The sequence below is a fragment of the Lepisosteus platostomus genome, chromosome 27 (assembly GCF_059453375.1).
Source record: "Lepisosteus platostomus isolate fLepPlt1 chromosome 27, fLepPlt1.hap1, whole genome shotgun sequence".
NCBI lineage: Eukaryota > Metazoa > Chordata > Actinopteri > Semionotiformes > Lepisosteidae > Lepisosteus > Lepisosteus platostomus.
This window is the reverse complement of record NC_142637.1, coordinates 8,761,462-8,777,469: the sequence shown is the minus strand read 5'-3', so window position 1 is coordinate 8,777,469 and position 16,008 is coordinate 8,761,462. Positions and strand designations below refer to the sequence as shown.

General features: G+C 48.3%; 2 protein-coding genes across 3 annotated transcripts; one reads left to right on the top strand and one right to left on the bottom strand.

Moving 5' to 3' along the window:
* Positions 1-4,336: 4,336 nt before the first annotated feature.
* sf3a2 (splicing factor 3a, subunit 2) lies at positions 4,337-9,964 on the bottom strand. Of its 2 annotated transcripts, none has more exons than XM_088621952.1 (9): positions 9,825-9,964; positions 8,407-8,550; positions 7,504-7,764; positions 7,372-7,418; positions 6,704-6,813; positions 5,955-6,004; positions 5,514-5,654; positions 5,028-5,096; positions 4,337-4,875 (listed from the first exon to the last, which is right to left on the bottom strand). In XM_088621952.1, exons 3-9 carry the CDS (start codon positions 7,699-7,701, stop codon positions 4,549-4,551), a joined length of 942 nt encoding a protein of 313 aa, XP_088478078.1. In that variant the 5' UTR covers positions 7,702-7,764; positions 8,407-8,550; positions 9,825-9,964; the 3' UTR covers positions 4,337-4,548. The 2 variants fall into 2 exon arrangements, with proteins under 2 accessions (XP_088478078.1, XP_088478077.1); XM_088621951.1 differs by lacking the exon at positions 9,825-9,964 and adding an exon at positions 9,312-9,469.
* A 143-nt stretch (positions 9,965-10,107) lies between these two features.
* Positions 10,108-15,505, top strand: plekhj1 (pleckstrin homology domain containing J1). The gene is made up of 6 exons (XM_088621959.1): positions 10,108-10,253; positions 11,625-11,692; positions 11,785-11,851; positions 12,308-12,398; positions 12,514-12,577; positions 13,204-15,505. The coding sequence occupies exons 1-6, from the start codon at positions 10,160-10,162 to the stop codon at positions 13,285-13,287; spliced, it is 468 nt and encodes a 155-aa protein (XP_088478085.1). The 5' UTR covers positions 10,108-10,159; the 3' UTR covers positions 13,288-15,505.
* The last annotated feature ends 503 nt before the right edge of the window (positions 15,506-16,008 follow it).

The window sequence follows — 16,008 nt, the reverse complement described above, 5'->3', positions numbered from 1 at the left end:
AGGCTCACACCTGCTGGGCTCCAGTGGGGCTGCCAGTTGTGAGTTGCAGGGCGATATGGCTGCTGACATGTAAACTTCATTCACAATATGAATCCACAGTCCAGATGTTGAAAGTTCTTTTAAAGCCCTTTACTCGTGATTGCCGTTTTGACTGGGAGCTAGACGAATTCCCAGTATGTATCGGTCTTGTGGTTTAACGTGATCAAAGGAATTTCCACATAACTGAGAATTCAAAAGGTATAACTGAGCGTACTGTCTTGTGTATATGAACTGCCATTAACACTGTATCCACAGGCAGCTCCAGGATATGTGTGAAGGATGTGCTATCTGCTCTCCGCATAACCTCCAGAGCTGTGAACAGGATCCCTTTTGTTTTGCTTGTAACTGATGAAGAAACAAACCAGGTTTTTCCAGCAGACGTTTTTCCAAGTTTGTGAACCTGTGGAGCTCTGAAATCTACATGCACTCATCCACTGATCAGCGGATAACCTGTCTTCATTTCTTTTTCTCCCATCTTATTTTAATATTTTCCACCGAGTCCTTTTTTCATCTCCTCAACATCAGGGCATAACTTTGAAATGATTTTTTTTTTCTCATTACTGTGTTGGCAAACAGCTCTAAAAAAATCTAAATAAAATAGTGACCTTGTTTCGTACTTTGTTTTCAGGCAGAAATGCCTACGTTGAAGAAGTCTGGTTTTTCACTGTTATATTGGTGTGATCATTTTTCAAAGCTCATCCTGGTGCATAATGCTGTAACCCCTCTGGTTGTCCATGACTTCTCACAAGGAAAACTGAGATGTAAACTATCCATCCATCTTAATACTTTCATCTCTCTCTCTTATCTATAGGTTTTTATAACCTTCAGCCATATCATAATTGATGCAACTATCCAGGGTACACACAGTTTCTGCTAATAATTTATGCCCCAGGACTGTTTGTATTGGAAATTTGTCTACAAGCAATCCATCTCCTTCAATTTAAAATTACACTCTTGATCACACTCCTAGATATTTAAGACCTTAATTGCCAGTTTAACTTAAATTTTCCTTTTAATTCTTAACCTTATTAGAAAATAGAACTTGTTTTTTTTCTATATTTAGTTTATCCCCAGATATATGACCAGAATATCCAGAAGCCCCCATAAGAGATTCTGCAGGTTGATCAAAATATAAGAGGACATCATATAGCCCAGTCATATGTTCTTGTCCATAGATTTCTATCCTGGGTTTTGTCTGATCCACTCCACTAGAGGTTCTCAACACAGAGAAATGGCCTCTGTTTTTCAATCATCGCTGTGTTTCATGATATGTAGAGCACGCCAAAAAATTGTTTTGTGTTTGTCTGTCCTGAATATAACAGGTCTAAATTTATAACTCGAGCTCAAATGTTCCCCCACTCTTTTGGGTGTGATTGGAGCATAGCTCCAACAGCCCACACTCAGAAGGGAGACAGCGTGTCAAGACCCCATCTAATCCATTCCTCCTCTTCCTTGGCTGAAACAGAAATAAGCACTTCTCTTCAGCCGGGGGAAGATCTCTTCCTCACACTATCCAATTGTCAGCAGGCAGATGTAGAGGAGCTGACTGCTCTCTTTGCATCGTATCAAATTGATAATCTGTCCCAGGCGATGTGTTAGATTTAAGGTTAGAGATAGGATTATGTATTTCCTCACTATGTGTTACTTCAATTCATATATTCTTATGGTCAGTATTTTGAACAGGTAGCATTCTGTTCAATTTAAATTACAGTTAAAATAAATACATTTTTTTTTTAAATATATTCAACGAAGGTTGCTGGTCTTTCCTTAATTGATCATGCAAAAGCCTTCCCGCTGGAACAAGAATTGTATTCATTTTGGATGTGGCTTGTCTTTTAGTCTTCTTGCTCATATTTTCCATCGGCTCCCAATTCATATTAGTTTTGCGACAGCAACTTAATAATAATAATAATAATAATAATAATTCCTCACACTTCTATAGCGCTTTTCTGGACACTCCAAAGCGCTTTACAGGTAATGGGGATCCCCTCCACCCCCACCAGTGTGCAGCCCCACCTGGATGATGCGCCAGTCCGCTCCCCACACACCAGCTCTCAGTGGGGAGGAGAGCAGAGTGATGAAGCCAGTTCAGAGATGGGGATTATTAGGAGGCCATGATTGGTAAGGACCAATGGGAAATTTGGCCAGGACACCAGGGTAACACCCCTACTCTTTTCAAGAAACGCCCTGGGATTTTTAATGACCACAGAGAGTCAGGACCTCGGTTTTACAACTTGAATTTTGTTTCGGCTTTGACGGCTTGCAGATTAGTTATTTCTGCTCTAATTTTTAATAAATTCTTTATAGTTTTTGAGCAGGTCTTTTTAATAATCTTGCTCAATATATTTTAATCCAGGTTGCCGTTTTCTCAAATTGGCCTGTTTCTTATATGAGCAAATAGAGACGCCCCCCCTCCAAGCCCTGCTTTTATTGCACCCCATAATATTGCCTGGGACGCCTCCTCTGTGTCGTAGTTTTGCAAAAATAATTCCATTTTCCTGTTTAATTTGCTCTTTGATATTTATGTTATTGAAAACAGCGTAGTTCATCTTCCAGAAACTGTGGTATTTCTTTTTAATTCTAGTCTTAAATTAACTGGTGCATGGTGAGATTGATCAATTATTTCAATTTCACATTCCCCTCACTCATTTATAGTCTATTCTCTCCACAAGGAGCTCGTGTCCTCTGTGTGTGCAGTCCCTCCCTGTCGGACCCTGGTCTCTCCACACATCTTACACGCCTGGGTGTCCAGATGAGACACAAGATGTTTATTACATCTACTTTCTGCGGCTTCTCATTATAGATGTAAAGGCTATCCAGTTTTGAGTTTAGACAAAGATTAAAATGCCCTCCTGAAATGAGCAACCCAATTATTGCTGTCAAAAAAAAAAACCTCAGTTGCTGATACTTCATAAAATTAAAGCCGAGTAAATAAGCAATCTTCTATTAACCTTTAAAACAAATGGACCTTCTGGGCCTTTACGGTTCTATGATAAATAAATATTGAGACTTCACAGCAGTCAGAACCTGTAACACAACGCCCCTTTCACGACTTGCTTGCTCAAGGACAGGCAGCGCTTGATCAAACTCGACCACTTCAGTGAGAGTCGCTCGCTGTCGGAGAGACGAGCCCCAAGTGGGAGTACGACTTGTGCCCTGTCTTTTCGATTGAGTCTAATTAAAGTTTTGACTTCTGTAGTTCACTTCTGTTAAAAGAGCTCACTTTACGGTCTTGTGACGCCATGTTTGTTCAGAATAACGGTGCAGGCGTGTCAATTACGATCGCTACACTCGGTTCGTTTGATTAATTGTACGAGGCCTTTCAGGGTATCAAAAATGAAATTATGGAAATTCACATCTATAGTTCAGACATCGCCGCGGTCAAAGAGAAAAGGTATATGAACACCAACATCGCTCTAGATGCATTTATAGATGTAGGGCTAAAAGAGGAGCGAGGTGCCACCAGTTTAACCCACGGGAGTTGGTTTAAATCCCAGTCACCTGCCAGGCGAGACGATGGAAAGCTGGGGTCTGGTTTTGCTGGGGTGTCGGGTTCTGTGCGGCTCGATTCTCGAAGCAGTCCGCCGGGTACCGTGTCCGACTCCCTCATCGGGGGCCTCTCCTGTTCCGGTAGTCAAGCACAGTTGCACCCCCGGAGTCTGGGCACACGTTGTTTCCCCCTTTTGGCCGAGCTTGTTTTCCCAGCAACTCCAGGATTGTATAGTGATTCAGGACACCAACACTATGTATGAATAATTCCAGTGGGGGGTCAGAGCTTAACCTTACAATGAGGTTTGACATCATTTATAAGAAAAAAGGAGTGACTGGTCATCCAATTTCCCTGGGTGAAAAAGTTAACACCCCCCTTTTGCTCAGTCCATGCAATTAAAGGGATCACGAAGGCCAGCTGTGTACATAATTAAGCAATCAGGGCCTAACGAGCTCTGGCAGCACCTTGGCCATTGTGCCACACAGCTTAGAGAGGCCTGGTCATGGAGGGGGGGGCTTGGAGCAGTGTCCGAATATGGGGCTCACCCACACTCCTGAGGAGTCTTGGGCACCCCAGCCTCTGGGCAACTCCGAGCCAGGGACAGAGGCACAAGCCTGACCACCTGCCACACAGACCCCGGACCCGGCGGTCAGCCACACGCACCTGGACACCAATTAGAGGGGAAAATAACCCGGTGTGCGATGCAGGAGCGCCTGGAAGGACTTTCATACGAGTCCCCACATCTCAATCAACACAACCGCAGAGGTGAGTCCCTGCCTTGTGGGAACTAGGAACAGGCTCTCACAGCTTGGAAGTTTTTTCTAAAAAAAAATTTATTCTGGGGAAATAAAAACGAGAGACGAGGGCAAACGGCCCTGCAGGCCAGTTCCAGACGCAGGACAGAGGAAAAGTGTGGTCAAGGGGCCGCAGTAAACAGGGCTGGCGTGGAGAACACAGAGGGATGTGGGGTGGGAGTGCAGGGGGGGGTTAGGGAGAGGATCTGGGGGGAGAGGGAGGCACTATGGGGCACTTGGCGGAGGCGGGGGCAGACCCCCGGGGCCTTCGGCCGGCAGGGGAGGCCGCAGGAGGGGGGGCATGGGCGCAGGAGGGGGGATGCCTGGGGCAGGAGGCAGCTGGGGGGGCATTTGAGGGGGAGCAGGCGCACCGGGGGGCAGGGGGGGCATGGGCATCCCTCCCGGTGGAGGGGGGGGCATGGGTTCGCTGGGCGGGGGCCGGGGAGGCATCCCTCCCATCAGGGGAGGGGGTCTCTTCACTCCCATCGGGGGCACCGGGCCGTTGGAAGGGGGCAGAATCTTCTCCATCTTGAAGTGGAACTGCAGGAAGAACTGGAGACAGAGAGAGACACAGGCGGTTAATACAGACACTGGGCACAGCCAGACCACCAGAGCTACTGCCCTGATGTCCCATTAAAACATTAAAACCCAGTCTTAATCATTACTCTGCCTTTAGGTCCACCTGCCAGGTGCGTGTCCCTTACCTGCTTGGTCTCTCTGTTCCAGTGTGTCCAGAAACGGTTCTCGCCCTTGTCTATCTCCCTGCTGGGCACCTGAGGGCAAATCAGATCAGTTTGATTAACTGGGGACCAACCCGAGTCTCCTTCTCAGGCCTCTCCTCAGCAACCAGGGGCAAACAAGTGTAAAAACCACCAAAAACACTTTTATCCTTCACCAAGTGAGTGAAATATGTAGGTGAGAAGGTCAAGGTTGGGACAAAAGCTCGGGCTGCAGGCTGTTCTTTGTAAACCAACACAACAAGCAGAAACAAGCGATTTCTGTCAGGTTACATTACTTTTTAAAAAGAACGTAGGAAGAGACAAGACAAGGAGCATAATGGCTTTTATGCTACTAAAGTTAATTGCTCCCCAAGACCGTATATCTCCTAAATCCCTAAACCCAGAACTGGAACTTTCTGGAGTCTCAATGACCACTCATCAATGAACCATCCAACGCCCCCCCCCGCACACCTTGAAGGCGATCGTCTCGTAGGGCTCGGCAGCCAGGAGCAGGTACTGCCAGCGCCGGTCGGGGGGCTCAATTCGCTGCTCATACGCCGACATAAACCGGTGACGAGGGGCGATGCCTTCTGCGATCTCGGGGTAATCGATCTGGGGAGACAGGGAGCTCACAGTGTCTCTGCTGTATCACTCCTGCGCTGAGGGGTCAGTGTCTCTGCTGTATCACTCCTGCGCTGAGGGGTCAGTGTGTCTGCTGTATCACTCCTGCGCTGAGGGGTCAGCAGAGACTGGGGTGTACCACTCCTGCGCTGAGGGGTCAGCAGAGACTGGGGTGTACCACTCCTGCGCTGAGGGGTCAGCAGAGACTCTGGAGAGTACACTATATACCATTCCTGCTCTGAGGGATGCAGGTGGATAAACAGAGCTGAGAGTTGGTCTGTTCAATCCTACCTGGAAAAGGAGACTCTGTTGACCAGTCTCTGGGTCCCTCTGTTTTGTCACTGTAGGGAAAGAATATTTAGTTTCCATTATGAATTAAAAACAAGAAAACAAGCATTTTAGAGACTCAGTGGTATGCAACATGCAGATTCTGTGCTAATATTCATCCTCTAAGCCTTACAGAAGGTATTCTCACTCTTCTTAAATCTTGACAGTGAAATATTTAGAGCTATGTCATTTTTACATTAAGAATTTATTGCAAAAAAAGAAGAAGAATTGTTTTGTACCCTTTTCTAGAGTGACAGCATTGAATCTCTTACCAAAATGCAAAGCATCAGCAGAAGGGGAAGGCTGAAAATTAATCTTTTCTGTTGGGCTTTATTTTGCTATTCATTATAAGGCTTATTTGACATTTCTACCAATATTTCTGGTCATCATTTTAAAGTAAGGGATTATTAAAACATTTTTGGGGATCTCAAGAGGCCTGACTTCTCACACCAGCTGTACCCCCGACCCAAAAACTCTCTGATGACAAGCAGTAACACCCCACTCAGTAAGGGGAAATTCCAGTTTGACACTTTCTTCTCATTAGCTCCTATAGTCGGAGGGCAGGGTTGGGGTACAGTTAATGGAGCACATCTTCAGGAGAATTATGGGGACCCCCTCCTTTGGCAAACTGCATCTGCTTCGCCTGCACGGACAGATCCACTGGGTCGGGAGTCTCCAGACCCGGAGGCAGGGGATGCTGGGCTATGCCTCACCTTTGTATCCCGGCCTCCCGATCTTCACAAACTTCTTCACCTCTACCTTCACCTTCTCCGGCGCGGGCTGGGCTGGGGCCTCCTTCGCCTCCTTGGCTGCTCGTCTCGCACTGAGATCGAGAGGCAGGGCCAGAGAGACAGGGTCACCCACAGGCAGAGAGCCAGACAGGGTCACCCACAGGCAGATACAGACAGGGTCACCCACAGGCAGGGCCAGAGAGACAGGGTCACCCACAGGCAGGGCCAGAGAGACAGGGTCACCCACAGGCAGGGCCAGAGAGACAGGGTCACCCACAGGCAGGGCCAGAGAGACAGGGTCACCCACAGGCAGGGCCAGAGAGACAGGGTCACCCACAGCAGATACAGGCAGGACCAGAGAGACAGGGTCACCCACAGATAGACAGGGAGACATGATCACTCAGACAAAAAGGCAGAGACAGAGAGACACACAGGCAAGTAAACAGACAGTGAGCCAAGCCGACACTCACACTAACACAGGTCAGAGAGACAGACAGGTCAGAGCAGGGTCTGCAGGACACAGGCACGCAGACGTACAGACGTGGGCAGACAGCAGCCGAGACGGGTCAGAGTGAAAGAGACGGGCTGAAGGAGACGGACGCTTTGACAGCTCCACACACACACAACCAAAGAACCTGAGCTCCACTCACAGGTTGGTCTGGTGCTTCTTCCCTTGCGTGTGCGCCAGGTAGCTACCCTGAAAAACAAAGCACAGCGAGGCAGCGGCGTTAACCCCAGGCCGGGACAGCGGGGGGCGCTCTGCTCGCAGGTCGCCCGCTCACCTCGTTGTTGTGCAGCGTCAGGCACAGTTTGCACTCGTAGGAGCCCAGGTGGTTCTTCATGAAGTAGGGGTCCTTGTTGATGTCGATGGTCTCCAGGGCCAGCTGCCGCAGGCGCTCGCGCCGGTCCCGATTGCTCTCCGACGCCGAGGCGACCCCCCCGCTCCCCGTCTTCCCCCCCGGCCGGTGCTGGAAATCCATCCTGGCGGGCGCGCGGGCTCAGGGACAAGCTCTCTCGCTCGGCCGCGGGTAAAACACCGGGCCCTGGGGGGGGGGGGTGGGGGGAGACACTGGTCAGACTCTCACTGCTCCACCAGTCCAGCACCACCAACAACAACAACCCACCACACAGATGGGACCCCGCGGCGCCCCACTCAGGAAAAATAATAATTACTCATTGCACTTCTATAGCGCTTTTCTGGACACTCCACTCAAAGCGCTTTACAGGTCATGGGGATCCCCTCCACCCCCACCAATGTGCAGCCCCACCTGGATGCTGCGCCAGTCCGCTCCCCACACACCAGCTCTCAGTGGGGAGGAGAGCAGAGTGATGGAGCCAGTTCAGAGAGGGGGATTATTAGGAGGCCATGATGTGTGAAGGCCAGGGGGGGAATTTAGCCGGGACACTGGGGTAACATTTTTCTTTTTGAAAAATGTGATGGGATTTTTAATGACCACAGTCGGAACCTCAGTTTTACTTCTCATCTGAGGGATGCATTAGGGCCTACTTGTCCCACTAACACCTCTTCCAGCAGCAGCCTCAGCTTTCCCAGGAGTCTCCCCTCCAGGTACTGGCCAGGCTCACACCTGCTGGGCTCCAGTGGGGCTGCCAGCTGGGAGCCGCAGGGTGATATGGCTGCTGGAAAAAAAAAAGACACCTCCTGAAAACGGACAAGGTGAACTCACAATAAACACGGCTGTGGGAAAACTTTCCCCACAACAGGGACCTCCGGCAGACCTGGGGGCAGTTCCTCTGCTCGCTTTCCACAGCTCTCCACTGGCCACTGGCGCAGGACTGGAGGACGACAGACGATGACTTGACGATCGGGCCTATAAATACATTGAATTAAAGTTTAATCCACATTTACAGCAGCGTTTTAATCCGCGGTTAACGTTCAGGGCTCTGAACTTCAAAACAGAGGATCGTTGGAACCAGAGAACCAGCAGATGCTTATCTTATCACTAAGAAACTTCATAAGCTTCAGAAACCCGCGATTTAATGGTGAACTATCGGGGGTTTGAGAAGGAGCTGCACAGCCCCGCCAGAACACCAACAAGTAGTGATTAACGAGTAATTAATGGATAACGCAACTTAATACATCTGTAACGTACCGTAATTAATTAAAAACCGTGGACAAACAGTTTAAAGTCGATGCCTTTCTCACACTTAATCTAAAACATTACACGCAGACGTTTCGGTCACTGAATAATTTTTAAACCGGAAAGGTCACAAATAGTTACGTGAAGATCGAAGGGCGCTAATATTGATTACAGAGAGGATTTGTTAATATCTTATTTGTTAAAATGAAGTCATTTTATAATTCCTAAAACAAAGGTTACATTGTAAGAACACTCCCTAATTAGATAATTACAAATCTCACAGTGAAATGTTATTTTTAAAAAGTAACAACGAGGTGTCCCGAATCTAGAAACAAATGTATCTTAAAAGCTACCAAACTTAGCAAACCTTAAATAGCATGTACAAGCACACAAACTATTCACATACATTTACAGTTATAAAAATGTATTAATTTCATTTTTAAAACAAGTATTGTAGACATTATAAGTAACATTTCGAACGACTACCTTACCAACAACACACGCTTGTAACTTCCGGTCAAACAGTACATGCGCAGGGAAACCAAACTTTATTAACAATCTCTTCGCTGTGACATGACCAGTAATTCAAAATAACTCTTCATTTAATTTTGTTAATGCGGCATATTCGGACAATTTTTCAAATACAAAACCTGTCATTTCAGAAACTGTCCAGTTGTGTATGTTTAAAAAATAATTGCACCAAAAACGTGTTCAAGATCACATTTGTCACATGACATTTAAAATTGACTACATGTCCCAGAAATCCTGCCACGCAAACACGACCTTAGAAAGCGTTTGGCAATCTGGGATTTGTAGTTTTTTCTTAATGCGAATTAAGGACGGAGTGAATACAATAGCAATTGGTTTACACATTTATTAAGAATAAAAAAAGAGAAAAATAAGACTACGGCAGCCACTACGAAAAATTAGCCACGAGTGGACGAGACTATTAAGACGTAGTCTGTATTTTACTATGGCTGGTATTTAACGCGGAAAACCCTCACCGTTGACCACCGTTTCCGGGTGCGGAGCGCAGCTGTGTCGCAGGGGAGGGTCCGGTCCGGCGGTGGAAAACCGTGACCCCGGGGTCTGTCTGCCTGTGAGGCCGCTAGACTCGCAGGGCGGAGCGGTGGGCAGGTGTGAGAAGCTGCGGAGAGAAACGCGCAAGACCCCGTCGCCTGGTAACGCGAGTCCGGCTGTCCCGAGTGGGACAGGGATCGCCGAGATCCGGGTGGGTGTGTGCGTGCGTGTGGCAGCCGGAGCGGACGGCGGTCGCCGGTTTCCCGGGGCGATGCCAGGCCGGCGGTAGCGGCGCGGCGGCGGAGGAGGAGGAGGAGGAATGCGGTTTAACGAGAGGGAGCTGGTGTCGCTCAGCCGCCAGCCCTCCGAGAGGGCGGCCCAGCTGGGCATGCGAGGACCCAAGAGAGGCGACGGTACGGACGGGCACACGGGGCTCTCCCTCCCCTCCCTTCTCCCTGCCGCTCCACGCGTGTCTTTTCCGTGTCCACTTCCCTGTCTGTCTTCGTCTCCCTGCCCTGCTGTCGCCTGTCCTTATCCGTTAGGTCGCAGCTGTACTCATGAAACGGTGTTTGCTTATAACTGGGACTCGGCGCTCTGTCTCTTTCTGTCCTCTAACTGGACCGGTTTCACCTAACCGGACATGAGGCTCATTTCTACTAACCGGTGTGCTTCTTGTCTTCGCATTTGTTTTCCAGCTAGACTGTTTAGTCTCTTTGTTTTATCTTACAAAAAAAATATTCCAGGCTAAAACCGTAACCTTGCCGAGTGAAGGGTATGAAGATGGAAGGAATTACGATGTGTAAAATGTTTCCAGGAGGTCTGCAGCTCGGAGATGCTTTCTCAGAGTCTGCGGCCCACCGAGATACACACCATTGTTTTCTCTTTCTGGCACAGAAAGGGAGCTATTTTTTAAGGAAGCGCCCGTCTGCTGTCTTATCGCAGTTATTTATAGCCGCTGCCCCCCCCGTCTGGCCCTGTGGGAGAGGAACAGAAAAAGTGAGGGAGAAGAACAGAGACGGAGACGCGCTTTCTGCTGCCCTGATCAGACAGACAAACATCCTTCCCCACAGTGACTAATCTCAGCCCAGCATTCCCACACCTACCAGACCCAGAACAGCTCCCGATCCTGCTGGGGAGCCAATGCAATCGAGCTGCAGCCTGGTGTGTGTGTGTGTGTGTGTGTGTGTGTGTGTGTGTGTGTGTGACACACAGCGAGCCTGTGTCATATGTGAAATGGCCAAGCTGTTGTGTTAATTGTCATGTTTGGTGGCACTGTAACCCATCGGTTGTGCTAGTGAAGCTCGCTGGAATGGTGGACCAGCAGAAGGACAGGCCAGAGAGAGAGAGGAGGAGGAAGAGGAGGAGGAGGAGGTCACAGTTGCCAGGGGAAACCGGTCTGGTCCAGTCCGCCTTGAGACATCTTGAGACATGGCCATGGACACCTAACGTGGCGATACTGGCGTTGGGCGAGGCCAGCTCGCCGGACAGGCCTGACAGCATGCCCCTTGGTCACCTGTAAGAGCTAAGACCTTAGAAGGAGCCCAGCAAGCATCTTACAGTAGAGGGACATTGCGCTGGTTCTGATCGGGATTCTTGGGTCCAGCCTGCTGGTTCTGGCTCTTGTTGCTCACGAGGTCGGGGCCCTGCTGGAGCCGGTCTCCTCCGATGAGCCGCGCGCTGTGGGGTCTGTGGGACGAGCTGTACCGAGCGAGTGCAGGGAGTGCTGCTCGGAGCAATGGCTGATCTCTCTCTCTCTCTCCCTCCCCCCCGTCTGTGTCCCACAGTCATGAAGAAGAGGCTGGTGAAGCTGGTGGTGAATTTCCTGTTCTACTTCCGCACAGATGAGGAAGAGGTAAGGGCGTGGGCGCAGGGGCGGGGGCACCCGGGGGAGACGGTGAGGGCTCGGTGTGACGGCTCTGTGTCCGACTGTCCGTCTCTCTCCAGCCTCTGGGAGCCCTGCTGCTGGAACAGTGCCGGGTGGAGAGAGAAGACAGCCAGGCCTTCTCCATCAGTGAGTCTCGTGGGCGTTTGGGGCTCTGGGCCCGGATCCCATCCCATTCCAGTCCGGTCTGGTCCAATACACCCAGTTCATTCCAGTCTGGTCCAACACAAACCAGTTTACTCTGGTCTTGTTCAATAGAACCCAGTCTATTCCAGTCTGCTCTGGTCCAGTAGAACCCAGTCCATTACAGTCTGGTCCAACACATTCCAGTCTGTTCTAGTCTGGCCCAATACCACCTAGTCTATTCCATTCCAGTCTGGTCCAGTACAACCCACTCCATTCCAGTCCAGGGCTCTGTGTACACTCTAGTGGAGTTGAGGGTTAAGTCCAGATCAAGACTGGTAAGACCTGTGCAGACCTGTGGTCCAGTCCAGTCCAGTCCAGTCCAGTCCAGTCCAGTCCAGTGTTGTCCAGTGCCTGGGCATTGTCTTCCTGATTGGGACCATTCCTCTCCGGTGTCCGCAGCCTTCCTGGACGAGTCGGAGCGGAAGTACCTGTTTGAGTGTGACTCTCAGGAGCAGTGCCAGGATTGGATGGACTCCATTATCCGAGCCAGGTCTGTCTGTCGATCCGTCCCATTTGTCCCAGTGGGAGCTGTGGTGGGTTCTGAGAGTGTTCAGACTTCTTGGCGCATGTCTGTGTGATGTTTCCCTGTGTGGCGTCTTCCACAGCTACGAGTCCATGAGGAAGAGCCTGATCTTCTACCGCACCGAGATTCAGAGAATCACAGGGAAGGTGAGATACATCTGCTCAGTGCAGTGTTGATGTACTGGAGTGTCCAGTCAGTGTGTCTGTATTAACCCCTCTCTCTCAGTGCAGTGTTAATGTACTGGAGTGTCCAGTCAGTGTGTGTGTATTAACCCCTCTCTCTCAGTGCAGTGTTAATGTACTGGAGTGTCCAGTCAGTGTGTGTGTATTAGCCCCCCTCTCTCTCAGTGCAGTGTTGATGTACTGGAGTGTCCAGTCAGTGTGTCTGTATTAACTCCTCTCTCTCAGTGCAGTGTTAATGTACTGGAGTGTCCAGTCAGTGTGTCTGTATTAACCCCTCTCTCTCAGTCCAGTGTTCATGTACTGGAGTGTCCAGTCAGTGTGTCTGTATTAACCCCTCTCTCTCAGTGCAGTGTTAATGTACTGGAGTGTCCAGTCAGTGTGTCTGTATTAACCCCCCTCTCTCTCAGTGCAGTGTTAATGTACTGGAGTGTCCAGTCAGTGTGTCTGTATTAACCCCCCTCTCTCTCAGTGCAGTGTTAATGTACTGGAGTGTCCAGTCAGTGTGTCTGTATGAACCCCTCTCTCTCAGTGCAGTGTTAATGTACTCGAGTGTCCTGTCAGTCAGTCATTAAGCTCTATGTCTCTCCCAGGATCCCCTGGAGCAGTATGGGATATCGGATGAGGCTCGTTTCCAGGTTAACAGCTCCCTGAAAGCCAGCGACAAGGCGACCTAACAGCGGGGACACCACACCCCACCTCCCCTACAGCCACACGGGGCTGTTCTTCACACCTGCTACCCCACTGTAACCACACACCCGAGAGCACAGTTACCACGTCCACCCCACCGAGAGAGAACTGACCTTTCCAATCGTCTGCACTGTGAAGACCGCTTTCACAGGATCTTTCTGAGAGACCTGGGTCACGAAAGCAAAAATTGGATCAAATGTGCACGCTAAACATTTGTCTGAATTGAAGTTGAAGTTGGCAATTGGGTCTCGATCCTGAAAGCCTTGTTATATAATCTTCTAGTGCTTCTGCACTGGACTTGATGTATAAGATCACAACCTGTGTGCATGTTTTCTAAAATGTGATACTCATTTCTGAGGTGTCTGGAATGAGGCTTCTGTACTCTGCCAGTGTTTTGTGGAGAGAGCAGTGGATTTCTAGGCTCTTACATGAGGCCTATGTCACTGTGATAGTTTGATATCTTTGCTTGAGGGGGGCCCTCTCTAAATAGTTTCAGTGTTTGGAGACAACCTGACGTTTTTAAGTCGGGTAACTACTTCCCTCTGAAAAAAAAACAAAACGCTTGTTTAAGTAGAGTTTGATCGCACCCAGATTTGCAGTTGTGTACATAAGTGCATACAAAGTCTATTTTTTTAAGCAAATTCTGTAGACATTTATTTTCTTTAGCATTTTCTTTCCAGGTACCTTTAAAATCTAAAAGGCTGTATTGATAAAGTGTCAGTATTTCTGTGCACATGTAACTCCTCTGGATGCAGCTGTTAATGTGTGTGGGTTTAGCGTGTTAGTTTTGTGTGAACTACGTTGTGTCCTGTTTCTAGAAAGGAGGAGGGAACTCCTTGGTTCTGAAATTCTGTTGTCATGCAAGATTTAGTTTTTAAATTGCCAATTTCTGGATGCAGCCATTCTTAACTGCTGTTTTGTTTAGTTTTTTGACCACTTATAAAAATAATTTAAGAACTCGGAGTGAAACCATGAAGGTTCTGGTTACAGTCTTTTAGGACCAGAGCTGGTTACACCTGCGTGACTTAAAGAAAATTAACTTTCTTAAGATGACCAGAAATATAACCGCAGCTACACCCTGCCTGTAAACAGGTGACTGAGGGGCCTCTTCAGACAAGCCTGGCCTGGCACCCTATGTCACAGGGCACCAGTAACTCAGGGCTGGGGCTGTAGGCGCTTGAGCTGACGTTCCTGTTTCACACCACGCTTGTCTTCTGTCAGTGCTGTATTTGATTTTAGGGCCAGGGCATTGGTTGATCCTAGTCACCTAGACTTGGTGTCTTGGGGGAAAAAAAAACATCAAAAACCATCCAGTTAAAGGTGGTTTAAAAAAGAGCACCTTTATACCCTAGAGGTGTCTAATTAAAATTGAAGATGCGTCTATGGACCTGAACCTAAGACTTCAGATCACTGGCTGCCCTGCAGGTGCCCTGTTTGGCCTCTGTGCCGGAGGGTCTGATGGGCTGGCATGCCGCGCTGGGGACAGTGGACAGCGCATAGTGTCACATGTAGGACCCACAGCAGCGCTGGAGCCAAAAAAGTGTTTTGTTTCTGCTCTAACAAAACCTTAATGTTTATATGCAGTTACGATGCTGGATTTCAAGAGAGTGCGGGTTAACATGAATCTGTAATCAGGTGGAACCCATAGTCCTGGGCTACACACCCAAGTGGGTTAATGGATTTATGATAATTTCTGAAATCCATTTACCCACTCGTGGGTGTAGCCCAAGACCATTGGTTCCACCTGATTAGAGATTATTGTTAACCCACTATCTCTTATTTTGTAACTTTAATTTTGAGGTTTTTTACCCCCTCAGTGAGCTTGCAGAAAAGACAGTTAATTGCTAGGAACTACTTCTGCACACTGTATTGTTGTGGATTTGATAAGTTAACTTTGACTGATTGATATGGGCCATTTTCCACCCACCTAAAATGGATGTTGTATTGGAGACGGAGATCCAAAGTGCACTACAATAATAGCACAGTAGGCTGTAGTAAGTACAGAAGGTGGCCTTGACAAAGCCCATTTTTTTCTTTTTGCACCCATTTCCATCCAATTTCAGTGTTTAATTTTAGGATTGAAGCTACTTTAAAGATTACTGTAATTTTGTCTAGATGCTGTCAAAATCTTTAACGTTTGTTCGCGCTGGAGATCAGTGTCTTGCGAGTTTTGATGTGTTTTGATTAAATCCTATTTTACCGAGATCCATTTTGCTGTTGTTGATGGTTGTATGAAAATCCAGTTGTCTGGTGCCGTAGTAAATACAGGAAGTGGCTTGAACTGGCCACTGCCAGGGACTGCTGGGAGCAGAGCTCTTAAGGACAACAGGAGACAGAACAGCCTCTGCTGTACTTCTGCACTCTCTGATCAGTGAAAGGCTCTCGCTTTGGTTTGTAGGCACTGGGAGGGAGGTTAAACACTCATTCCTCTCAAGCCTCTTGTGTAAAATCTGCTTTTAGGAGAATCTGAATGTTTTGAGTGACACTTAAAAAAAAGTTAACTTTAAATGCGTGCCTGGTATCGCTCATTGTTCTGCTTTTTTTTATTAGGAACTTTCAAGCAGGCCAGATTAAATGCATAATATTTGTATAATTCAGCAGATGAAGTGCAATTAACTTGAGCTCAGAAGGACTGAGACCCAAAAGACTGCTCAAAGTTTCTCGAAGACTATATATCCAAGTGGTAGGAAAGCAACAAATTTTAAATT